The sequence below is a fragment of the Copadichromis virginalis genome, linkage group LG6 (genome assembly GCF_057382275.1).
Source record: "Copadichromis virginalis isolate Kocher_CV1m ecotype Utaka linkage group LG6, C_Virginalis_male_GT1.1, whole genome shotgun sequence".
In the NCBI taxonomy this organism is placed as follows: domain Eukaryota; kingdom Metazoa; phylum Chordata; class Actinopteri; order Cichliformes; family Cichlidae; genus Copadichromis; species Copadichromis virginalis.
The window spans coordinates 2320602-2346598 of NC_140623.1; the positions used below are offsets into that span (position 1 = coordinate 2320602).

Sequence of the window (25997 nt, forward strand, 5' to 3'; positions counted from 1 at the left end):
TTGTTTCTGAGTAAATTGGTTTGACTGAGATTTAAGTTTTCACACAGCTGAATAAACGTCAAACAGAAAACTGCTTAAACAGAAGTGTGAGATGGCTGAGAATTTACTCCAACGTCCTGTTATACTTTAGATAACAAGGAGAAGATGGCTGAGTTTATTAAACTTCAATTAAACTTCACCGAGACAGCTGGTGATGCAAATCTGAAGGCTAAACCATCCCATTTCACAGCCTCGCACTTCCAGCCTTATTGGTCTTCGAAGGACCCGGGCCTGCGTAGACGGCAAGGGCCAGGTCCTTCAAAGGATGCGGCTTAGGAATTGGGAAACAGCTATTGGGTCTGTACATACCCAATAGCTGTTTATGTTTTTTCATGTTTTTTCATATTGGACAACAATCTGCAAATTTAATTAAAATTTAATAAATTATCATCTTGTCTTTATTTTTAGTTAGCACAAACCTTAAACACTTCAAGCTGTAAGATAATGATAGTTATATAAGAGCAGATGCTGCTGGTGCAATAACCTGTACGTTTTACGTCCAATGGATGCAAGATCTGATTAGTCGACTAATCGCAAAAATAATCGGTGACTAGTCGACTATCAAAATAATCGTTTGTGGCAGCCCTAACTATTAGTGCAGAGAATGTAAGTTAGCCAGGACCACTCGTGAAACATCTTCTTACATCTGGTTGAATTCAAGTGTATAAATCTGCAAAGAGCAGTTCAGCAGATCACAGTCTCTTCATTAAGAAAATCTATTGGAGCTCTCAACAGAAATTATTGTGAGCTGTGCTTCTTTTCCCCACACTGAACCATCAAAACTGATTTTAGGGTTCCCCCACCCACTGAATCCCACTGTAACCCCTGACTGTACTCATTTCCTGAGTACAAAGAAAGAAAATAGAGCTTGTCTTTTTCTCTGCTCATGTTCTACATAAATAATTCAACCTGACTAAATTATTTGAATTCAAATTCAGACTGAAATAAAGTCTTTATTCCCTGATATAATTTTATTATTACATTAATACATTAATATAGCACAAGGTTCAGTTAGCTTTGCACAGTTGTCCTTCAAAGAGCTACTTTTTACTTCCTTACTTGGAGTACATTTCAGAGCCTGTACTTTTTCACTTTTACTTGAGTAAAGAATTTGAATCACTACTTCAAGAATCTGTACTTCTACTTAAGTACAGAATGTCTGTACTTTTGCCACCTCTGCAGGACACTCACACGACAAAGAAAGGCCTACATTGCCCATCAACAAAACAGTGAAGCAACGGGTTGCAATCAGCTATCAGCACACGCGGCTACAATTAGTGGCTTCTTAGCTAACTATTTTGGACTCAATCTATGAGACATTACAGTGAGCAGAGTGCAACATAAAAATGATCAGACTTTTGAAAAACTTCTCTAACATGACAAAATATATTTTGATTGTGCTTTACATTTGGAAAAGCCTTTTTTTGTTTCACAATTTTTTCTTTTTTTCCCTACACCAAACACGCAAAAATGAAATAATAATATTCAACATACTCAACCATTGCAACAACATTCATCTACATTACAGCTTTCATTCACAAATCTATTGCATTTCACCATGAAGAAAGCACAAGAAAGATGTGTTTTCTTTTTATCACCCTATAACCAGACAAGAACACCATTATTGGTTGCTTCTGCAAAACACACTTTTCAAACGTTATGTCACAAAGCCAGAATTCAGAGATTAGGAAAAGAACTTGATCATGAAAAATAAACAATCAATTGAAATAATGATAGGGTTACGCAACTAAACATAAAGATTAGGCTATCATAACAGTAAATGCCACCCACACAACACTACAACAACCTTCACACCTTTACTTCCTCCAGTGGGGAATTTTGTCACTGGATGTACAGCTTCAGCTGAAAATGTATTCAATGAGATCAATCTCTGGAAAATCGGCCATTTTTATTCTGGAGTAAATTTCCATCTGTCTACATTCCCCAATCACAATATCACCAGACGTGAGTGTGTGTTTGTGTGAAAAGACATCAATCTGTCTCAAGGACTAGAAAGAGACAAGTCTCACAGCTACACAGTTAAATCTGTGTTTCACGAGTCATAGGCAGTTGTAAAAAACAAACCATCAGTAATATTCTGGGTCAGAATGAAGCTGATTGTGGCAACAGTAATTAGATATCTGAAACAAACTGCAGTTTGTTTAACCATAGTTACTTTACCGTAGTTTACCAATGAACAACAATGCAAAAATGCAAAGAATGACAGACTCCCAATGGAAGTCAGTCTCATAGATTGCGCACAAAATATGGACAAATCTACTGTGACTTTACACAACTCTGCATTTTGAATTTTTGATGTTAGAATTTCAGCTGCTGTCACAAGTGGCCATGTTTGGATAAGATGGTAAATTTTTCAGTTAGCAGCTAATGCTAACAAGGTTGATTTGCCTAGTACAGGTGCACCTCACAGGCAGATACTAATTAGTAAAAGACTAAATAAATACTAGAACTTCACTCAACAAACCTGAGAAAACAACACTCAAAGAAAGGTGGTGGTTTTGAGACTATAATATGATTATTAAACAGAATTTAGCCTACAGAAAAAAAGAGAGAGTATTTCAAATCTTGGCATTCGGTGGGAAGAAATGAACTAAGGCACTTGGTATAGACATCCCCTGTCTGTAAAGCATTTTAAAACGTAGCTGTCTTAATTTGACTCACTCTGTAGCTAAATCCTATCAAAATTACTATTGTTTTGATTTCCCAGGTCTGGTGATTTTTTTGATTTTTTCTGTACCAAGCAATGTATTTTCAGCATTGCTTACAAGTATTTAATTTTAAAAATTGGCTAATTAAAATTTGCTAAAAAAAACAATTAGCTATCTAGCCTAAAGACAAGCTGTGAGCAAGCTATCGGAGTTCAGCTTTACTTTAAGGTCAGCATTTAACCTGCCAGAGGATCTTTTGGATGCTGGTAATTGAACAGAACAACTACTGTACATGTGACTGGTGCTCAAGACAGAGCTGCCTCGAATCTGAAAACAAACTCAGGTGTCTGGTGTCTGTTCCCCTCTTATCACCGTGGTCTTTTTAGGACAAGTCCAGCATGACCCGAAATATTTTGCTCATTATCCAAAAAGTACGTGGACTGTCTGATTCTCTGCAATCTATAGACAGATTCCTGCATTATTGTTCTATTGCACTTGAAGTCTGTAGCAGTCCCATGATTACGATATGAAGGATATAGAGAAGAAGAAGGAAAGCACATATTCCTCGTCTTGATTACTTGTTGTTTGATTAGGCATTTCTTAATTTAACTAGTCTGTTTGTGTGTTAACTTTAGATCATATTTTAGTAAGGCGAACACTGATTGAATTAACTAATTGTGATAAAAAAATATATATACTCATCAGTATAAGAATAAAGGTTTTGAGATAAGTTTGAAGAAGGTGGATGGATTGATGGATGGATGGACAGATGGACATAGAGATGGATGGGACAGCTGGATGTTCCAAAAATGGTCTGCCTCAATATGCTCTTTCATGTCTACAAACAGAAAATATTAGTGTCCAATTTCTAAATTCAAGTTTCTTGCTTAATTTATCCAGCAGTTTGTGTTTCTCAGCACCACCACAGTCTGACTTAGTGGCCATTGAATGCCTAAGGGCACCTTTACACTTGTAACAAGTGTTTCCATTCCAACACGTGTTTTTTTCCTGCACAACCAACTTATAAATTGGCACCACTTTAAAGACTCTTAAAGTAAATTGTAAATCATCATCACTGATAAAGAGGGAAGAATATAAATTTGCAAAACCTCTGATCATGCTGGATTTGTCTTTTAAGTTGTATGTTGGCAGGCAGATAAATGAGCCGGAGCGTGCACTATGCCTCGATATGTCAGTGTCTGAGCAGTCAGAATCACATACTGACATCAAAGAATAAACCTCTTTTGCAGTCGTCAAGCCCGCTCATTTGTCCGCAAACATGCCATCAAAGAACTAAACTTGTGTTATTGGCTGGCTGGGTCTCTTACCGGTCTCTGAGGTCCAGTGGGCTCAGACTCTCTCCGGCGAGGACGTCCTGATGGCAGAGAATGACAGGGCGACTGTGCTGGGCTACCACCACTTTTCCTTGATGCCTCCTCCTCTGTTAGCGTTAGCATCCCCCGGCTGCTCTCCCGCGTGTGAGTCTTTGGACGAACTACTGGCTCCGCTCCTGCAAAGGAAACCAAAGACAATTCTGCAGTCAAAACCTCCTTGTGTTTACTTTATGGTAAATGGTAAATGGTCTGTATTTGTGTAGCGCTTTAGTTGGTCCTAAGGACCCCAAAGCACTTTACACTACATTCAGTCATTCACCCATTCACACACACACAGGCAATGGCAAGCTACAGTGTAGCCACAGCCGCCCTGGGGCACACTGACAGAGGCGAGGCTGCCGGACAGTGGCGCCACCGGGCCCTCTGACCACCACCAGTAGGCAACGGGTGAAGTGTCTTGCCCAAGGACACAACGACCGAGACTGTCGGAGCTGGGGCTCGAACCAGCAACCTTCCGATTACAAGACGAACACCCAACTCCCTGTTAGTCACTAACAGGCTGCCACAGTCACTTGCAGTTTGCAAGATGCCAACTTGTCTGCAAACATTCACTGAACCATTGAGCGGTAGTGAAAAAGTGTGATGCAAACCAGAAACAGAGAACATTCAATTTCAAAGTAAAAGTTGTGCCTTAAGTTTAAAACGTTTGCTTTGAAGGCAAATGGTCTCAGTTTCTAGTTTGCTTTTATATAATTATGCTTTAATGTATTTTTAAAAAATGAGTTAAAACATCTAGGTATTTAATTTAACTTGAGATTATTGTGCAACCACTGCAAAACTGTCCAGTGTCTTTAAAAAAAGATAACATTAGCGAGCAGTTGAGCAATTTAAGGGTAGCCAGTTAGTCGTAACTTTGTTACAGCGAATGATTCTTCGAGTTATTAATAATAATAATGGATTGCATTTATATAGCGCTTTTTTGGGACCCCTCAAAGCGCTTGGCCCTGGAAGAAGAGGAGCAGGCCAACGAGGAAGAGGAGTTCAAATGAGAGGAGGAAGACGAGCAGGCCAACGAGGAAGAGGAGTTCAAATGAGAGGAGGAAGACGAGCAGGCTAACGAGGAAGAGGAGTTCAAATGAGAGGAGGAAGAGGAGCAGGCCAACGAGGAAGAGGAGTTCAAATGAGAGGAGGAAGAGGAGCAGGCTAACGAGGAAGAGGAGTTCAAATGAGAGGAGGAAGAGGAGCAGGCCAACGAGGAAGAGGAGTTCAAATGAGAGGAGGAAGACGAGCAGGCCAACGAGGAAGAGGAGTTCAAATGAGAGGAGGAAGACGAGCAGGCCAACGAGGAAGAGGAGGAGGCCAACATGGGAGAGGAGAAGGTCCAGGAGGGAGAGCAAGACAACCTCGCACCATCATTACGGACTAGATGCGAGCAACAGTCATTGACCATGGCATGACAATGTCTGAAGCAGAACTAAGAGTCCGTCCAAACCTGAGTAGGTTCACCGTGGCCACCATTATCAGGGCATTCAGACAACACAACAGGTATTGTACTCGATTGCTTTCTTTGTCACAATACAGTTTTACAAACCTGTGAAAGTAGTCTAGTGGTTTCAAATCAGTTGTGACTGTATTGTAACACATGTCAATTGACAACACATGTTTCTTTCTTTAGAGTTGAAAGAATGCCACATAGAGGTGGGAGGGTTACCATATTTGCAGCGGAACAAGAAACCCTCATTGTGGATATGGTTCGTGGGAACAACCTCATCAGACTCCGGGAGATCAGAGACAAAGTCATTGCCGATAATGTCAACTTTGAGAGCATTGACGAGACAATGTTCGGAGGGGCTTGCTGTCCTTGGGTCTTACAACACCCAACGTCTCCTCACCTTCCTAGAGGAGATAAAAGACATCCTCCTGGACCGCCAACAACACCATCCTGGGCCCGCACATCACATTTATGTGATCATTTGGGACAATGTCCGCTTCCACAGAACAAACCAAATCAGAGTGTGATTCACCACCAACAGTGACCACTTTTTAAATGTCTACAATGTTTAAAATGTTAACATTTTTGAAAGCTTCAAGCTGCTCTTTTGGTGTGAATGTTTGAGTTTTGCAGTGGGAAGGTGTGGTTGTGTTTATGTAGCTTTAGAAAAGGGTGTTGTGTTTAGACATTGGGGAACATGGTGGAAACGTTTGTGAAATGTGTTTTAGCATTTGAGCGAAACTGTAATACAATATTTCCCCAAAAGGAATGGCTCTGACTTTCAGGGTGGTATTATGTCACAGACAACAACCCAATTAGATGTTTCATAATTTCCATCAAAACACTTGTTTTATTTGTTGAATTCCCTCATTCTGCCTCTATTTGATAGATTTAGCACTTTAATTAGTCTGGTTTTCATTTTTGTTTTCCTAATAATTCACTAGGTTATTTTTTTTTATTAATGACTGTTGATAAAATGGAGACTTGCTTCCAATCCACTTAGAATTCACCACTTTTAAAGAGACCTATTTTGTCAATAGAACAGGGCTCCTATCCTATCAGCTCCTTGTTGTGTTTGCACATCTCTGTTGCTTGTGGGGCTCGCACACAAGAATTTCACTCGCATGTGCTGTGCCAGTGTGCCTGCACATGTGATGTGACAATAAAAGTGATTTGATTTGATTTGATTTGATTTGATTTGATCCTAGGTAACAACCAAACTTATGGAAGATGGCACCAAAGCTAAGGTTTCAGATTAACACTAGCACTGAAACATTTCAAATAGTGCCCAGCTCTGATGAATCAACCATTTTTATTATATTTATCCTGTTCATTTCAGTTTTATGACTAAAAAGCTTCTTTTTATCTCCTACCTCCAGCCCTGAGTCGCCTCCTCTCCTCCTGTTCCTCCAGAGGGCGTAGCTCCTCAGGCTCCTCGTCAGTAGTTCCTGACGTGGTTGGAAGAAAGTCTCGCAGCTCTGCCTCTTTGTCAATGATCACCCACTCTTTGCTATCAAAGTCTTCCTCCTCTGCCAGCGGTACAGAACGAATAAAGGCGTTGCTGTGGGCCTCCTGGTCGACGGATGCCACGGACACTTCCTGACGGCCACTGACCTGACGATCTCCACGGCAGCCGGGGTCAACAGACAGCATCTGAGCCGGCTGGGAGGAGTAGACGTGACGAGATGGAGAACCGAGGATGTCCATCCTAGACCTGGTGGACACACAAACAAATGTGTACAAAATAGAAGGATATGGGACTATGACTCTTCTACAGCTTAACAACCTGGTAAAAATACTTTTTCAACTTTTTGTTTCATTATTCAGTTCAATTTAAAGCTCAGGTTTAAACTTCTTAAGGGTAAAACGAAGTCAATTTTAAATATAGCCCAGACTAGTTGATTTTTCAAAGGAAACATTAAGTCTCGGTTCACCACCGATCCATATCATATAAAACATATGATATACAGAATGTGAAGTCCATTACAAACCTCGGTCAGTTCAGACACGTCCAAGTCAAGTCATGGTAACAGAAACTTTGAAGCCAAGTTTCACATTAAAAAGATTCGGTCTTTGGAGTGTATCCAAATGAATTCTCAACAATCAAAATCAAGCAAAATCTCAGAGCCAAATCCAAGTCATTCAAATCTAGTTGAACCTCTTTTGTACATTTCTGATTTATGTGGATTCAAAAAGTTGAGATCAAATTCTTTTAGAGCAAAGGCCTCATAATTAATTAATTCTAATCTTTGGTGTGATTTTATTTTTCAATAGGCAGGTTGAGTTTGGCTTATGTTTATTTTTTAAACTGGAAAATGTTTTCATATTTGTTGTTTGTTACCAAAAGTAACATGAAATGCTGTCTCTTCACCTAAAACCACCTTTGTTGTTTTCTATACTTTACTGTCACCTCTGTCCATAGGCGTCAGCCCGGCCCTCAGCTGCAGAAAGACGATCAGATTCTGGGCTGTTGACCCGCCGATATCGTAAGGACCGACCCTGTCCTGTTGGGGACTCGGGTCCTACACCTCGTACAGGAGACACTGGACAGGCCCCTCGAATTGCTTCCTCTTCCTGAGCCCCCTGAGGAATGATAAAAAAGTGAGCAACCATTTAAACACTCTCGAAGGCAACTCTAAAACGACTTCCTTAAGTCAACATTGTCTTGATGCATGGTCAATCATCCAGGTAAGGAAATGGGTGAGCGAGTTTGGATAAGTGACAAAATGTTTCTCCCACTGAAAATGCTACGTCCAGATGAACAGAATCAACTTTCTGGAATTAAGTCAGAAGCATAAATAACAGCAACCCTAAGCCTAAAAGCTAACGTGATGTTTTGGAGACAAGCAAAAGAAACGTTTTTTGGAGATAAAACTAATACATTTTGATACCAGTGATTCTTTTTTTTTGTACAAGACTTCAAAACTTGCAAGAAGAAAAAATAAGAAAAAAGAAAAATGACATTTTCTGATAGTATATGGGTAGAGTTAAGGGCAGTCACTGATAGTGACTTGGCAGAAGGTTCATGTGAACCAAAATGTCTTAAGACTAAACAACTAACACATTTTAGAATCATCTAAAAGGCTGTAATGACAAAAATATTTTCAGGCAATCCACTTTTTGTTTTTATCAACTAATAATTGCATAAGAATGTTGCTTATGTTTCTAATGAAAAAAGTCCATGTGAAATCTCAGGGATTTCCACAGGACTTCATGCAGTCCTATTAAAAAGTACACTCCCTGATTCAGTAGCAGGTAGAACTACCTTTAGCAGCAATAACTCAAAGTAATTGTTTTCTCTATAGCTTAATCAGTCTCTCAAATTGTCCAGCCATACATCCATTTTCTTCTGCTACCCATGGGCAGAGAAACCTAGACCCCCTCCTCTAGGTTATCCAGGGATACACTGAGGTGTTTCCAGGCAAGACGAGAGAGCTAACCTTGATTATTCACAGTCATTCTGCTGTAGATAATGATCCCAAGCTAGTGTGCTTGGGATCATTATCTGTTGTATGATCCCATTTGGACCAAGTTAAAAAAAAGCCCAAATCATCACCACTCTGCTTGACAGTCAGTGTTTGTACTGACATGCTGTGTTATGGCCCAACCTCCACTTTGGTCATGTCTATCCAATGGACAATGTTCTAGAAGGCTTGTGGTTTGACACAGTTTAGCAAATATAAACTGTGCTACCATTTTTATTTTTCAAGGTTTTCCCCTCCTGTAAATTCTTCCAAACAAGCCACATTTTAAGTCTCCTAATTGTAGTACCTCCTTAGCATGCTAACTAAGGCCTCTAGAGTCTGATTCTGGGGTCGATTTAATGGGACTGTGGCATTACCAAAACCTATAACTGATGGTTCATACCTTGGTTAGGCTGATCCTGAGTCTATTGCGGTTAAAGTCTGTGTCATCCCAGCCTTCTCCAGTCTCTCCAGGATGCTGGACACCGGTTTCCCCAGGGGGTCGGCTCGGTGGAGGTGGAGGAGCATTTTCCTGATCACTGAGATGCTCGTCTTGAACATCGGTGTTCTCCCTCTGTAGGTCTCCAGGAACTGGAGTCACAATGGCTCTATGGACACAGAATATAGCAAATCTTTACATAGATGCTGTTATTTCAGAAATACTTTTGCAATTTACAAAACTTTTTTGTTATGGTATATTAACCAAATTATTTCTAATACAGTCTGCATAGCTTTACAAATCAAAGAAAAATGGCAAGTGGCTGTTAGAGAAACTTCCCTTTTTGGCACTTCTATTTCAGACTTATTTTACAGGAGGTTGCAGCTTGTTCTTACCCCACCATGGCTGCAGTAGGTCGGGTGTTGTGCTGTGGTTGGGTGGAGGCACTGGTTGACAGCGTGACATCACTTCCTCCCTTTTCCCAATCAAAGGGTTCATTCTCTGTAATGATTCGCTCCTTCATACTGTTCTCAAACACTGACATCAGCAGCTGGAAAAAATACACAAATTTATGAATGTGAATCAAAGTCTCAATATTAGACTGCTCCTCTGAACTTTTATTATATCTACCTGGTAATCTGGTTTAGTGTAGTAGTCCAGGGCCAGGACATGGTCCAGAAAGATTTTAAACTCTGAAGGCATGTGTTTGAGCAGCAGCTGATGGTCATAACGCTCTTTAATTTGACCAACTTGTTCCTAAACAGAAAAAAAGACAACAATATATATACATATATACATCCATCCATCTTCATCCGCTTTATCCGAGGCCGGGTTGCGGGGGCAGCAGCCTAAGCAAAGAGGCCCAGACCTCCCTCTCCCCAGCCACCTCCTCCAGCTTATCCGGGGGAACACCAAGGCGTTCCCAGGCCAGCCGAGAGATATAATCTCTCCAGCGTGTCCTGGGTCTGCCCCGGGGCCTCACCCAGGAGGCGCCCAGGAGGCATCCTTGTCAGATGCCCGAACCACCTCAGCTGGCTCCTTTCGATGTGGAGCAGCAGCGGCTCTACTCTGAGCCCCTCCCGGATGGCCGAACCTCTCACCCAATCTCTAAGGGAGAGGCCAGCCAAACTTTGGAGAAAGCTCATTTCTGCCGCTTGTACATATATATATATATATATATATATATATATATATATATATATATATATATATATATATATATATATATACATTGATCAAAACAGATCAAATTCTGACTGCTTTTTGGATAATGTAAGCTCACAGACAGACGTTTTTAAAACATAGATGTATTTAAAGAAGCAGGACAAAATGTTAAATATGTTTAACACCTTGTATGATTCATGGAGGCACTACCAAAACAAGTAATAGTAACTAAGGTGGATACAAAGGCTATCTCATCTCATAAAAACTAGAAACAAGAAACCTTCTGACCTTATCCTTGATCTTTCTCCAAGGCAGCTGCCCAACAGCAAACTCCACCAGCATGTAAAACAATGACCAAAGGTCATCATGGCGACCCATTTCCTGGAGGAGCACAACAGGAAGACATTGTTAGCATAACATTCTAAACAGAATGTTCACATTCTGACTTGTGTCATTAAAATCGCTAATTAAGACGGTGTTGTGGGGTGACAGGTAATCTAATGGAATATTTATTGCATTAAGGTTAGGTGTTTCAGTATCAAATCAGACTAGCTTGAGTTGCATTTATCTTTCACAAGTATGAAGCAACTTTTGTAAACAAAATCTGCACATTGGCTGTGTGTTCAGGAGCATAATCATTAAAACTGCAAAAAGGCAAAATTCCTACAAAAATATAAATATAGAACAACGATGGCAATTTGATGTGTATATTTGTTATATTTGTTTATCAATAAAAAGGAGCAGAATGATCTGTCTCATGCACTTGAACTGAGAGCTCTGGGCTAGGGAGTACCAAGGTCCTCTACCACAGTGTGTTCTTCAGTAGATGGTAGAGTGGTAACTTCTACCTCACAAATCCATGTTGCTTCTCCCAGCCTCTTGCACCATTTCTAGGTACAAGAGGCTCACCACCAACTCTGCAGCCAACTCAGAGGTTATACTTTAAAGACAAACAAACAGTACTGACCTTGTTTTTGTGAGCATTGACTGAAGCGTAGCGGACGGTCCCTCTAAAACCTGCCACAGTTCTTGGCTAAAAAGAGGATGCAAAAAAGTCAGCAGTTGCAACAACATGCATCCAGTTCACATCCAGTTACACTAATATGAAAAAGATTGGGAATCTCTCTTATTTTTTTTTTTGAATTTGTGTTTATCATTGGGTGATTGGCTTCCTTTTAATATATGTCATTCCTTATGGAAAAAGTAGTGATTCAGCAATAACATAAAGTTTATTGGATTAACATACAATATGCATCATAACAAAATTAGACAGATGCATAAATTTGGGCACCCCAATAGACATATATCAACACATAGCATACCCTATGTGTTGGCATGAAAATAAACTGTAAGTATTGTGACAAAATAAATCATTAAAAACATGTAACTTGTAAACAAAACGATCAAGTGGATATATAGCATCAAACATTCAACCCAGTGTCAACATAACTCTGTAGTACAGGAGCTTTAGAAAGAAACAGATGCAATCCTGTTTAACATCAATGTGATCGTTATACACGTGTTTCTGACATCAAAAGAAAAATAAGCAAAATAAGACACAAAGACACCAGCAGACGAACACACTGCATCAGAGAGATCTGCACACGCAAGTATCAATTTACATAATTCCACTTTAATATTATTCAAATTTGTTTTTTGGGCTGTTTTTTATGACCTATTCTTAATAGTAGTGTTAAAATCTGGTTATGCATTTGGATATTATATGTAGATTGCGTAATGCCTTTATCTATGTATATATGTTTATATAAATAACTATATGAGATAAAAAAATACATTTTTAAAAAGACACAATTAACTTTTATTCATTTTTATGACTCAACTTTGAGTCTTTAGATTTACATCAATTAATAAATTGCTTTATGTACTTTTCTATCTATACATTTATTGGACAGTTAGTCTAAAGGCACACTGAATTTGTTGTGTAAAACAACATGAAATTCCAAATTTTACGGATCTTCCCATGTAACCCATATACACACCAAACGTGCGTATATGCGTGCGTAAAATTCATCCTCAAAAACAGACAGAAAAAAATGAAGTTGTGATGAAGGGATAACGAACTGGTCCTGATGTTCCTAAACGAGAAAAGGAACAAACTGATATTCTGGGTTCATCCAGTTCCCACAAGAGGGCGGCTGCTAGAGAATATTATGGTTTGATCCCAGAATTGGAGCTGCATTCGTACATATTTCAGGATGTCAGAGAGGCAGTTTGAAGTCTTTTTAGCAGATTTGGGAACACAATTGTATCATTTTACTATTACCATATCCTTGTATACTCAGTAAAGGTGCAAGATTTGTGCTATTAGTGCACTTGTTGCCAAATACAGTGATCTTAGTCAGATCTATTCATTGGTATCCCAAAAAATTGGAAAAATCGATTTGGTTCGAAAAAATAAATGCCACAAATTTGTGTTGGTGGTGTTAATGAGTAAGAATACTTGACTTGGTGAGCCTGAAAAATATTCTTGACACATTCAATTTTTGAGATTTCAGACATCCGCTGTGAAAGGGCCTTTAGTCTCACCATAAAAAAGTACTTGCTTCTGCCACACAGAAGCAAGACACCTACTAGCCGATAACTTAATACAGTGACATGAAAAAGCAATTAATTAGAAGGATAACAGAAATAAATGCAAAATGCAGTTTCTAAATTAAGGTGTTTATTGTTAAGAGTCAAAAAAATCCAAACCTACACTACAGGACGAAAGTTTAAGAACACACAAGTTTTTCCAATTTTTTATTGAAAACTATGCAGTGTATTGGCCCGTTGCACTCTGAAATGAAAGCATAGTACAAATAAGCAATTGGAGTTAAAAAAGAAATCATGGAATCAATTTATAGACCAAAATATATTCTAAACTTTGACTCATCAAAGCAGCCACCTTTGGCAGCTATAACAGCTGAACACACCCGTGGCATTCTTTCTACAATAGAAATCAAATATTCTTCAGAAAGTTGTTCCCATATCTGTTGCAGAAGTTCCCATAAATGTGGACCTTGTCTGTTGCTTTGCTTTCACTCTTCCATCCAGTTCATCCCAAACCAGCTCGATGGGGTTCAAATCTGGAGACTGTGCTGCCACTTCATGTTTTCAAGCTCACCATCATGTTATTTCTTCCTGAGGTAGTTCTGGTATGGCTTGGACTTATGTTTTGGGTCATTATCTTGCTGTAGGATGAACCCCTGACCAACTAGGTGCATACCAGAGGGTACTGCATGGCGCTGCAGAATGCTGCGGTAGCTGTTTTGGTTCAGGGTGCTGACCCTGGATCCAGCAAAACAGCCCCAGATCATCACACTTCCTCCTTCCTTCATTTGGCAGTTGATGCCACACACTGTGGAACCATCCTCACGCTTACTCGACGGTGTACAAAGATCCTGAATGATGAATCAAAGATTTCAAATTTTGATTTATCCCTCCATAATACTTTCTTCCAGTCTTCAGTAGTCCAATGGCGGTGTCCAGGCATGTCCCTTTGTTTTATTCTCACGTCTTAGCAATGGCTCTCTTGCTGCAACTCATCCTGTCAAACCTACAGCTTGAAGTCTTATTTTCACAGTTGAAACTGAGACTTGCTTATACGACCACTATTAAGCTGTGCTCAAAGCTGTTGTCCTGCGAGCCACCTATCAAACAAGCTGTCCTCTGAATCAGTTGTGTCTTTGGGTCTGTCAGACCTCTTGCTGTCAGTTTGTTTCTGAGTGCCTTTGGATGATGAAGGAAACTGTACTCACTGACACCTTGACTTTATTTGCAATTTCTCTGTAGAAAAGACATACTCTTTTAAGTGCTATGATGGTCTGTCTCTCTTCCATTGTTAATTTTCTTTTTCTAGACATCTTTGTGGCAACACACTACTTTTTGCCGTACAATATTGTTCAACTAAAGCTCACAAGGGTATGGTACCACAGTGTGTTCCACCACTGCTTTTATACAGACAGAGGGGGTTGTAAGTAATCTAGAAAAATTACAACACCTGTAGGAATTAGTAGCACCAGCTTTTAAGGCTTGATCAACCTCCATTGCTGCGGAACAGCTTTAAATTGTTAACCCATTTTGTGTTCCCTGAAAAGGGCCTTTTTGTATAATTCTGAAATGTCAGAATAAAAATCTATATCACATCTTTGGAAAGCTAAGTTGAGTTGTTCTAGACATACTGAGCCCTGATTACTGCCACACCTGTTCTCAATCAAGAAATCAATTTAAAAAGGACCTGCCTGATAAAGTGGAGTAGACCAAAAGCTCCCCAAAAGCCAGACATCATGCCACAATCCAAAAAAATTCAGGAACAAATGAGAAACAAAGTAACTGAGAGCTCTCAGCCCAGAAAAGGTTTTAAAGCCATTTCTAAAGCTGTGGGACTCCAACCAAACACAGTCAGGGCCATTATCCACAAATGGCAAAAACACGGACCAGTGGTGAACCTTCCCAGGAGTATACAGCCAACCTAAATTACCCCAGAAGCGCAGTGACAACTCATCCAAGAGGTCACAAAAGATCCCAGAACAACATCCAAAGAACTAAAGGCCTCGCTTGCCTCAGTTAAGGTCAGCGTCCATGACTCCACCATAAGAAAGACACTGGGCAGAAATGGCCTTTGTGGCCATTTGAGTTCCAAGACGAAAACCACTGCTAAGCAAAAGGAACACAAAGGCTTGTCTCAGTTTTGCCAGAAAACATGTTGATGATCCCTAAGACTTTTGGGAATATACTCTGTGGACTGATATGACAAATATCTGGCATAAAAGTAATGTAGCATTTCAGAAAAGGAACATCATACCGATAGTAAAATATGGTGGTGATGGTCTGAGGATGTTTTGCTTCCTCAGGATCTGGAAGACTTGCTGTGATAAATGGAAACATTAATTCTGCTGTCTACTAAAATATCCTGAAGGGCAATGTCTGGTCATCTGTTTGTAACCTCAAGGTGAAGCGCACTTGGGTTCTGCCTGCGGGACAATGATCCAAAGCAAACCAGCCAAAACACAAAAGCTTAAGAAAAACAAAATGAAGACTTTGGAATGGCCTAGTCATGACCTCCAGGTAAGATGCTGTGGCATGACCTTAAAAAGGTGGTTCATAGTCGAAAACCCTCCAGTGTGGCTGGAATACAACAGTTGTGCAAAGATGAGTGGGACAGAATTCCTCCACAGTGCTGTAAAAGACTTGATGCCAGTTATCACAATTGCTCGTTGCAGTTGTTGCTGCTAAGAGCAGCCCAACCAAGTTTTCAAGCAGGGCCATTTAGGTTTAGATTTTTTCCCCCTAATAATAAACACCTTCATTTAGATACTGCATTTTATGTTTACTGATGTTATCGTTGTCTTATATATTTTTTTGTTGACGATCTGAAACATTTAAGTGTGACAAAAAGAAGAAAACAGGAAAGGGGCAAACACCTTTTTCACACCACTGTACTTGACAGGTGGATAAAAGTCCATTTAACATTTAAAAATTCAATACAGTGACCATTTTCAAGTTACTTGTTAACAAAAACATAAAGTGAACTACACTCTTTTTTTATGAATGTCTAAGTTTTAAATTATACACATTTAAATAAGTAGAAGTCAACTGTAGAAGTCTGAAACTACCCTGACATTTTTGTTAGCAATTTGCAGAAAGGGACATAGGATTTAGTAGTTCACGTTGTACTATGTGTTGTATTATCAGTTGTTTCAGTCACAACTCCTGGATGGGCCCATTATACTCCTCACTGACTCAATTGTCATCTATGGCAGTCACAAATTTTCTTGGTTTTTTATTTCTCATGATCTAGAACAGGTTGTTTTCTACTCAGAAGATGGAACTCCTGCTGTCTATATGTCAAAGTGTCCTTGGGGAAGATATTGAACCCTCAAATATCACTGACGAGCCCATCAAAGTTTGCATGTATGTGCAAAAATTTGTTATCTACATAAAATCTACATGATATTTTCTCTTTTAATAATGTCCTACCTTACATGGGAGGGAAACTCATGGATAAATACAAGTAGAAATACACAAATTAAAATACCCATAAAAACAGAAATTTCATGATGGCTTCATGACCTACATAAATTTGAAAAAACAATTTATATTGTGTCCTTTTTTAGTTTATAGAACTGACTTACCGTATACTTAGGTTTTTGTCCACCATCTAGGGGGTTTTTTCCCAGACAAAAATCAAATCTGAATTTCACTTTCAAGTACAAGTTGTATAATTTAGTGCCTAAATTCTCTGTGCCGCCAGACCATTTTCTGATAGGGCTTCTAGCACATTCACAGTTCATTACAGTTATTGTAACGATCATGATTATTTTTATATGTGGATTTTAGAAAACTCTTAGTAGACATTATGTCATGTTTGCTCCTTTTCTTTTTTAATTCAGCTTTCACTTTGGTGCGTAGCTTTCGATGTGGCTGTGACCCATCTGTCACTATAGAAACCACTCACATCCCTGGGTAACCATGGAGATGATGGAGAAACAGGAGGCATGCACGTCAAAATCATAAATCCAAAGGAACTGTAAGAAAGACAAACACAACACTGAAACATAAAAAAGGTGAACATAAATCACATTGAACTGATAAGAAGAAAACAAGAAAAAAATCAGAACATAAATCTTTGATAAAAAAAACTGATGGCAGGTGATCAGTAGAGAGTGAACATCATACAAAATTTCACAGTAAAGAGTGACCTGATCCACAAGCAGCTGGACAGGTTGCCTCACTGGACAACCGGTTCATTCTACAGAGGACTTCACTCAACATACTTTAGTTTCCAAATACCGCAAGTGAAAAATTTTGTCACTACGTAGCAACCTCAACAGTCAAGATGAAAAAATAACGCTTGTGCTGATACGTGCAAATTGTAAGAACAGATTCAGGCTGCTGTTTGTATCTGCTGAGCATGTGTTTCATCAGGATATGTTCACTTTCAGATCAAGTGTCAAATTTTTGAAAATTAATGTATGGTAGGTCTGGCTAAAAAAGATGTGATGACAACTTTCTGCTAACAGTCCCACAATGAGTGTTGGACACACAAGAGCTGTTGCAAACAATAATGACACTTTTGAGAAATTACTGAGTGTACTTCATACACTGCATTTGTAAGTAGGTGAAGTCTCAGCTAAGTGTTTTTTGTTGTTGTCTTCTGGGTGTTATGAAACCAGATAGGAGGGGTAGCTCTGACTTAGAAACCAAGAGATACTACAAGCATATGGTAGCAACTTAACAGGTACACCAACCCCCAAATCTGGAAATTATAGGGTACCATGATTTACAAAATTACCATCATGTTGTAGTCAATGAGACTGGTTAAAGAGAGGGGGGTAATGGGGAAAGAAGGAAGCAAGGCAGGAAGATACAGTGGGGGAGGGGTGAATCAAGTGAGAAAGAGCGAGCTCAGATCACTGCACTGAAGCTGACTCAGCTGTAGAATGAGAGAGAGAGACTGGGAGACAAAAGATGATGGGTGGAGAGACTGGAAGTGACAGAGAGAAAGTGCGTGGGGGGGGGGGGGCTAACGTTTCTCACCCAGTGACGCATTTTACAGCATCAAATATTCATTGACTGCTGCAACAGAAGGAACACAACACTGCAGGAGAAGAACAGGGGAGCTGGTTAAAAGATGAATAGGTGAGGAGAGGTAAGGAAGAAGGGCCCATAAAAGGATGAGGAGAGGAGGAAAAGAGAAAAAAATGAAAGTAAGGAGATAAAGTGACGAGGAGCAAGCTGACAGCAAATGGAAGCACTATACATACTCGCTGATCTAAAAATAGCTGTGTTGAGTGTGGTAGAGAGACAAAAAAGCAAGAGAGAACCTAAAAGCAGCAGCTGTGTCTGATCACACTGAAACTACAAATACCAAGAGACCTGATCGATACAAAAGCTGTTTAGAAGCCCAACAACCACTTCTTTCAGTTTACAGCAAACTATCACATGAATCCCTGAGATTTGTTATTGAGTACTGCAAATCATTGATCCGATATTGTACAGACTCACAGGAAATGAGAGAGAATGTACTGCAGTGCAGCAAACACACCCATTTGTCTGCCTGAGTCTGTGCACCTGTGTAGTTTTTTATTATTTACTTTGGTATTTTTTGCAGCTTTAAAGGAAACTATCTCATATTGGTTACTGCTATAGTCTAGGACACTGATATAGCATAGTCTCTGTTATAGTGCGTACACTGTTCACTATTATAGTCTGTTCATAGCACCATACTCCCACTACTGTACATATATTTACCACACATTGATACATCTGTATATCTGTCCGTCTGTATGCTATACAGATCATCTGTACATATCTGTACATATGTATACATAACTACATCTGTACATTTGCTCTCTGTATAGCAACATAAGCATCTGTGTACTTGACTTATTTGTACATAATCTGTTCATAACTATTCCCACCTTTTATACTACCCTTATCGGCATATAATCTGCTCCTATTGCACTCACTGCTCTTGCACTTGTGATTAGATGCATACTGTATTTTGTTACCCTGTATTTATACCTGTGTAATGACAATAAAGTTGAATCCTAACACAGAAAGAAATGACATATGTGTTGTGTGTAGGACCACAATAAGAAATTAAATAACAAAGTTGTAAGAAAACGCTAAAAAAAAAAGATACTTGAGAAATTATTTTACTATGTTGTTTAGGTTTAGGTTTGGAGTATACGCAGAGTCAAAATAAGGATATATGTCCTACCTCTGATTATTTTTTTTCCCTAACATCCAATATGCATGAATAATTCTCCATACATTCTCCAAACCTCTAGTGACTTTATTATAATAATTGCTGTTCTTTGAAAAAACACTAGCAAAAACTAGCAAATGAACCTTGAGTTACAAATATTCTCTCCAACAATATCTCCACTGTAATAGATGAGCTTCAGTGCTGTGCTTCAGCTTTTGGTACGGTTCGCTTTCACAGACTAAGTGTCTTACCGGGCGGACCTCTCCTGTGGTATTGGTGTACTGCCTTGCCAGACCAAAGTCCAGCATGTAGCATTTCCTGTAGGTGGAGGGGAGCCGTCCCATTGCAAAGTTTGACTGCAGAAATAAAACACAGTGCATCACTCAACTAGTTTAATCTAAAAGCATCTGCACACAAGAAACGTGAAGGGTATATGGGTCCTCTAACTTTGGTTCTACCTCTGCTCATTTACATAAAAATCTATTCATCCGACATGCTATTAACACCCCTTCTGTTCTGGTTTTATTGGCTTGCTTTGATATTTAGATTACCTAAAGATCTAAAGTATCAAAGTTCACCTGAAACCAGATAGATGTTTTAAATTGAGAAACTTTCAGCTACTTATATTAAATTGTTACCAAATTGCAGACATTTGGACTGTTCTACTGGTATTACAGAAACTAGTCAATAATGCTCAACCAGCTCATGGACCTATATTTGGCCTGCAGAAAACTATAGCTTAGGGGAAAAGCATTCATTACCATTTTGACACATCCGGGCAAGAAAAATCAAAAGTTAATATCAGTAAATAATCTCTACCTAAAATCACTTTTAACTCAGGAACTCAGTCTACAGGAGAAACACAAGGTTGCAGAATTTTTCAAGAAACCTGTACCGGTTTGATGTCGCGGTGCAGAAAGCCCACTGAGTGGATGGCTTCAATGGATTCCAGGATCTGCTTCCCAAGTCTCAGGGTGGTACTCATGGTAAAGGTTCCTCTGGGTTGACTCCTTCGCAGGTCAGCCAGGTTACGACCCTGGGTGAGGGACAGTGACAAGACAGCGGGACTTAATTTCTGCTTGCTTTTAGTCAGGCTGAAATGTGTAAAGATCAGGTTTCAAAAAAGTAATCTAATAAAAACGTGGAAAATGCAAAACTGGATATGACTCATAGGAGACACAGTGGCAACAGTAATGAGAAATACACCAGGTTCAAATAAATTGGGACTGTTCTGTGCTGTTATCAGCAAAGGCAACATTAAAAGGTGGTCACCAGTAAATTCATCTGTTTGCATTCTGGCTATGACTTTATTAAAGGTCAATTACACTTATCCTCATTATTTTATGTATTTTTTCTGGTTACATTGCAGGAAGTCATAATACCAAATGCTGAATCCTTGAAGCAGGGGTTATATTAATGTAATTGCACTCCAGCAGGTTCTCTCACCCCAACCGGTCGCAACAGATGGCCCCGCCCCTCCCTGAGCCTGGTTCTGCTGGAGGTTTCTTCCTGTTAAAAGGGAGTTTTTCCTTCCCACTGTCGCCAAAGTGCTTGCTCATAGGCGGTCATATGATTGTTGGGTTTTTCTCTGTATCTATGAAGCGCCTTGAGGCGACTTTTGTTGTGATTTGGCGCTATATAAATAAAATTGAATTGAATTGAATTGAAGGTTTTTTTTAAGACTGTAAAACCTATACATTTGGTAGATCTTAACATGACAGCAACATGAGGACTTCCTCCTGGTGTGCTTCCTCAAAGCAGAATTTTTTAAATGCTAAAGCAATAATCTACCTTATTACTGTGTGTTATGTGTCCCTCTACACTGTTATGCTTCCCAGTAAAAGACTGTGGTTGACATGCATCCAGACAGTGACTCACCTGAAGCTGCATGACGACATAGTTGAATTTGTCGTTTCTCCCACAGCCAATAAACTTACAAACATGGTTTTTCCCTGGAAGGGAAAAAGAAGAGAGAGGAGGCTAATAAACACTTTCCTAATGTACCACAACTTCAACGAAACAAATATTGTTCTACTAAACTAATCAGATTTACAAAGACTTATATATTTAGCACCCTGAAAATTACATATTGGATTAAATTCTTTCAGAGATGTATCTATTTTATGCTTCAATAGCCATTTCCTCCACGTTATTTGGGCCAGTTGAGAGATTTACTCTCCCGTGCCTAAAGCTCCTGACCCAGGAGGTGCCCATCTATATCAGATATGCGAGCCACCTTAACTGGCTTCCTTCAATGTGGAGGAATAGTGCCTCTATTTTGAGCCCCTCTCATCCTCTTTGCCAGCCACACTTCGGAGAAAGCTCTAGCCAAAGCTTGCGACCACAGTGGAGGGTAGGAATGCACACTGATCAGTAAATCAACAGCTACGCTTTTATGCTTAATTCCCTCATCACCACAGCAGACCAACGTAAGGCCATTTTTATGCTCGCCACATTGCTTGTGTAGTGGTGTAATTTTCACATCAAATCCTGTGTCGATAGACACAATAGACACAATGGGTGTATAATCGTGTGTTTACTGAGAATCTTGCACAGAAGCTCAGAGACATACTAACACTAAGGGGAGGACATTCCAACTGTTTAAAAACTTGAGTTTGTGGGTGCTGGTTTAACTCACTGCGACGAGCAGGTGCCTACATGCCGTGCGGCTGGGAGTAGCCTCCCCAGGTTCGAATCTGACCCGCAGCCCTTTGCTGCATGTCTTACCCTCTCTCTCCCCCTCCACTTTCCCGTCACTCTTTACTCTTTCTATCAAATAAACACTGAAAAAATAAATTAAAAACAGAACAACCTGAGTTTGTGGAGAGAACTTTACAAAATAACACTTGACAAAGTCTTGGCTTCTAGTTTTGACTTCTCCTCATCAGTGCGTACGATATTGTCTGAGTGGCAACACCTATTGTTTAGGAGAATACAACAGAGGCTTCCTGCACCTTAATAGCGGGTATAAATGGTTGCATCTGTGCAATGCAGGTGTGGCGGTGAGCAGTGAGAAATATATTTGTGTATGTTTCTCATGGTTTTTTTTAAACCTGCTGTTTACTATTCATATTTAATATCTGCACAGTTAGTGTGGAACACCCAAATTTTGTTGAACATATGCAATCACAATAAAGGGCTGTCCTATTTTTCAGAGATTATAAAAGTGCCAATACACCCTCCACAGTGATCGCTTTGTTAAAAACGCACCATTATCACACGGATGTTTAAGTATTCAGTAGACAATAGTTGTCGCCACTCAGACAATATCACGTCATACATGCTGATAAGGAGGAGCAGAAGTCAAGTGTTTCCACAAACTCAGGTTTTCAAACTGTTGCGTTATCTCTCTGTGTGTCAGTATTTCTTTGAGCTTTGGTGCAGGATTCTGATTAAATAGGCAGGATGATCATACACTTGTGTCTTCAAGCCAGCTGCGACGACTGCAACACAATGCACAAGTTACAAAAATCAAAAAGCCGTCCGACACGCCACAGAGATTGTGTCTCATGACACAGGATGTGATGTGAAAATCGTCTCGCGACACCCACGACACAACTTAAACTGGGGAGGCAATTTGTCCTTGAGCTGAAGTGGGGACCCCACCCTTTCTTGGCTTAGTCTATGGCCTCAGACTTGGAGGGACTAATTCCCATTCCCACCACTTCACCTGCCACTTCAGTGCCAGCTTGTAGATGTACTGGTAACAGTTCACAGAAAATCAGAGGAACAAAGTGAAACACAAGTCCAAGACAACCAAGTGTGAAGCAGAAGAGGGAATGTAGCAGCATACGAGGGTTACAAGACAAAGACTCTTGAAAGGTCACCGCCCTGCTGCTAAAAACACCTTATGTGATGAAGATCAAAGGGGCTCAATCACACTCTGAAAGTTGGACCTAAAAAACATTCTTGAATTCTACTCACTAACAATTCCACAACTGGAAGCTTGTATAAACAACGTCTTTGCAGTCAGTTATGGTTTTCCTAATAATTAAACCTAATCACTTCCGCTGTGGACCACTGGCCCAAAGCAATCAGTGTAGGAGATGGTTTGGCAGCGCTTACCTTGCAGCTTCTTCAGCACTGCCACCTCCATCTTTAGCACCTGTTTGGGCTGCTGGGCTGACTCCACTTTTAGGGCCACATTTTCCCGCGTAAGCAAGTCCAAGGCTTCATAGATCTCCCCAAACCCACCCCCGCCAATCTTCTTTAGCTGGAACACAGGTTGCAGGGCAAAGAGCTCTTAATTATCTTAAAGTAACATACTGTAACCTCCAAAAAGACTTCATTCTTCATTCTTCATTCTTTTTTATCTTTAGTTCATGATGTGTTGGGTCTTTGCAGCTCAGTGGAGACAGTAGATTGATTAGTAAAGTGCAAACAGCCTTCATTTTGCAACCTGACTGGCTGAGACACGAGCAACCTTGTACTTCAGAATCCAAAGGAAGCTCAAACAGAAAATAAAAAAAGTTTGTCTTTCCACTAAACCCTCGAGTTTAAATGTTTGAATTCTTTGCCAGTTTAAATGTCAATTTATTTAGCTGAACATGAGGCATCAGTGATTCGACAGTCATCTCATCTTTTTAATATCGTCTATAAAGGATTTGTGTTTTTCTTTGGGATTTCTTTTTTTTTTTTTATCACAACCAGAACAACAGAACATATTCTGATCCTGATACAGACATTTTTGTATGAAAATAAAATCAGAACAAGGGATACAATTTGTTTAAAAATGGTTTACTGTGTATCATGTATCGTTCATACATGGAAAAAGCTTACATTTAAATGATACGTGATGTTTTGCTTCTAATTCTTGCTGGTCTCCTCAGCTCCCAAGTACTAATCAAATAAAATGTAATGCAAAATGCTACATGCATAGTTTAACATTTGCCTTGTACTGCTGAATATAGGATTGGATTCTGTTTTATTTATATTTAAAATTTTGGGGGAAAGAAGGTTTGGATGAAATCAGAATAGATAGCAAACAGTTAACAAATATGCATACCAGCTAAGAAAATATAAATACAAAATTGTATGGGGGAAATCAGACACCCAAATCTTTCAAACGCACTACTGCAGAACGTGAAACTGAACTGGGGGAATGGGAGCTTTCCAGACTCACCACTTTCCATCGATCCTTGACCATGCAGTTTGGAGGCAGGATGTCGGCCTGCTCGGATGTTCCGTTCATGTTGGCGTTGTCCTGGAGGCCAGGGACTAGGCACTGCATCTGCCAGCTAGACAGAACACGAGCAGCTCCCAACTTAAAAGAGCCATTTATCTGTGAGCAGGGAGGATGAGAGGAGAAAAAGGAAGTAAGAAAAGACAGTCAATACTTTATACACACAATGTTGTTACCGGGATTTTCCCAGTCTAACCAGAGCTCTCTGCTGCTGACAGTCATGGCAACATTATTATATTATTCGTATAACAACAGGCATTAGAGGTGGCTGGTTGCCATTAGAAGCCATTCTTCAGCTGGATCAGGGTACAGGTCAGTGGGGTGCGGGGTGCAAGAGGGGTTGGGTATGGCGTGATCTTGAGACCCTGAGAAAAGAAGGCAACTGGACTTTTTAGGTTTGAGAAGATGTTTTACCTCTCCAAGAAGCTTCTTTAGTTCTCTCAGAAGAGAGGGGAAACATCTTTGCAAACCTAAAGCGGTCCAGTTGCCTTGTTTTCTCAAGCTCTGAAGACTACCATGACCTGGATGACTAAGAACCTACACGGACATATGGCGTGATGGTATTTGCAGTAACTGGAGCAAATATCATGTCTGCAGAGGAAGCAGTCTAATGCTCTATTCTTATCCTGACTGCAGCTGCAGGTCAGATGCTGCAACAGCCCAACAGCCAACACCTTGCAATGTTTACTGTAGATCAGAACAAGATGGATTTAATCAACAAAAAATACTAACAACCACGAGTATGGCATGGGAACACTTTTCACTTCAATTTTAAGAAATATGTGCAAACTGCATTACTTTAAGTGGTCTTTTAACATTTGGAGTAATAGACATTTTTAGGTAATAAAAATGAATCTATAAAACTTATCTATTTCACCTTCTGTGTTTAATTCTCTCTCACATACACACATATAGGACTGCCAGAATAATTTATAATGCAGTTACTAATAACATGATTTACTGTTTGGGTCAAAAAACTCTTTTTTTTTCAAAGAAAGTATCCAAGTTGACCTTAGGAAATTAAATAAGGGTTGGCAGTACTGCTCTCAAAAACTCCATAAATCACGCAATTGGAATGAGGTATCTGACAATGCGCCGGATGTGTTTGCGTTTAAGCTTAGCAACAGTTTCATGAGACTAGCAAGATCATAAGGAGCTTGTTGGGCACAAAACAACCTTGGAGTGAGCGCTGCCTGAGAAAACTACTCCAGGAAAAACAAATCCTTACAGATCTTTTTGTCTGTTTGATACAATATCACCTGTTATTGTTGCAAGATTCAACCATGCTTTGATCGTTGCAAATGGGACAGATCTACAAACAGTGCAGGGACTCATCGATGCTGAGTGAATTGTTGCACTGTCAAAGCAGTGAACTGCTTCAGGAGGTGATAAGTCTGAATTAGGCAACACAGTTCATTAACAGTAGTGACTGGAGGATGTGGTTCCCCTGTTAAATATTGTCAGCTCACTGACCATCAGTCTAATAGGCACTGCCAAAAAC

General features: G+C 39.8%; 1 protein-coding gene across 3 annotated transcripts in view; it reads right to left on the bottom strand.

Moving 5' to 3' along the window:
- The window catches only part of ttbk1a (tau tubulin kinase 1a), a 52656-nt gene that overhangs the window by 19703 nt on the left and 6956 nt on the right, over window positions 1-25997 (bottom strand). For 2 of the 3 annotated variants that reach the window (XM_085458199.1, XM_085458200.1), the window contains exons 2-14: window positions 24437-24595; window positions 23380-23527; window positions 21193-21266; window positions 20210-20350; window positions 19566-19670; window positions 11569-11634; window positions 10890-10982; window positions 10068-10193; window positions 9833-9987; window positions 9402-9606; window positions 7945-8117; window positions 6908-7248; window positions 4037-4218 (exon numbers count right to left, since the gene is read on the bottom strand). In XM_085458199.1, the coding sequence (XP_085314325.1) occupies window positions 4037-4218; window positions 6908-7248; window positions 7945-8117; window positions 9402-9606; window positions 9833-9987; window positions 10068-10193; window positions 10890-10982; window positions 11569-11634; window positions 19566-19670; window positions 20210-20350; window positions 21193-21266; window positions 23380-23527; window positions 24437-24595 (1968 nt within the window). Of the gene's footprint in view, window positions 1-4036; window positions 4219-6907; window positions 7249-7944; window positions 8118-9401; window positions 9607-9832; window positions 9988-10067; window positions 10194-10889; window positions 10983-11568; window positions 11635-17058; window positions 17152-19565; window positions 19671-20209; window positions 20351-21192; window positions 21267-23379; window positions 23528-24436; window positions 24596-25997 lie in introns of all 3 variants that reach the window. The other variant, XM_085458201.1, reaches the window with a different exon arrangement.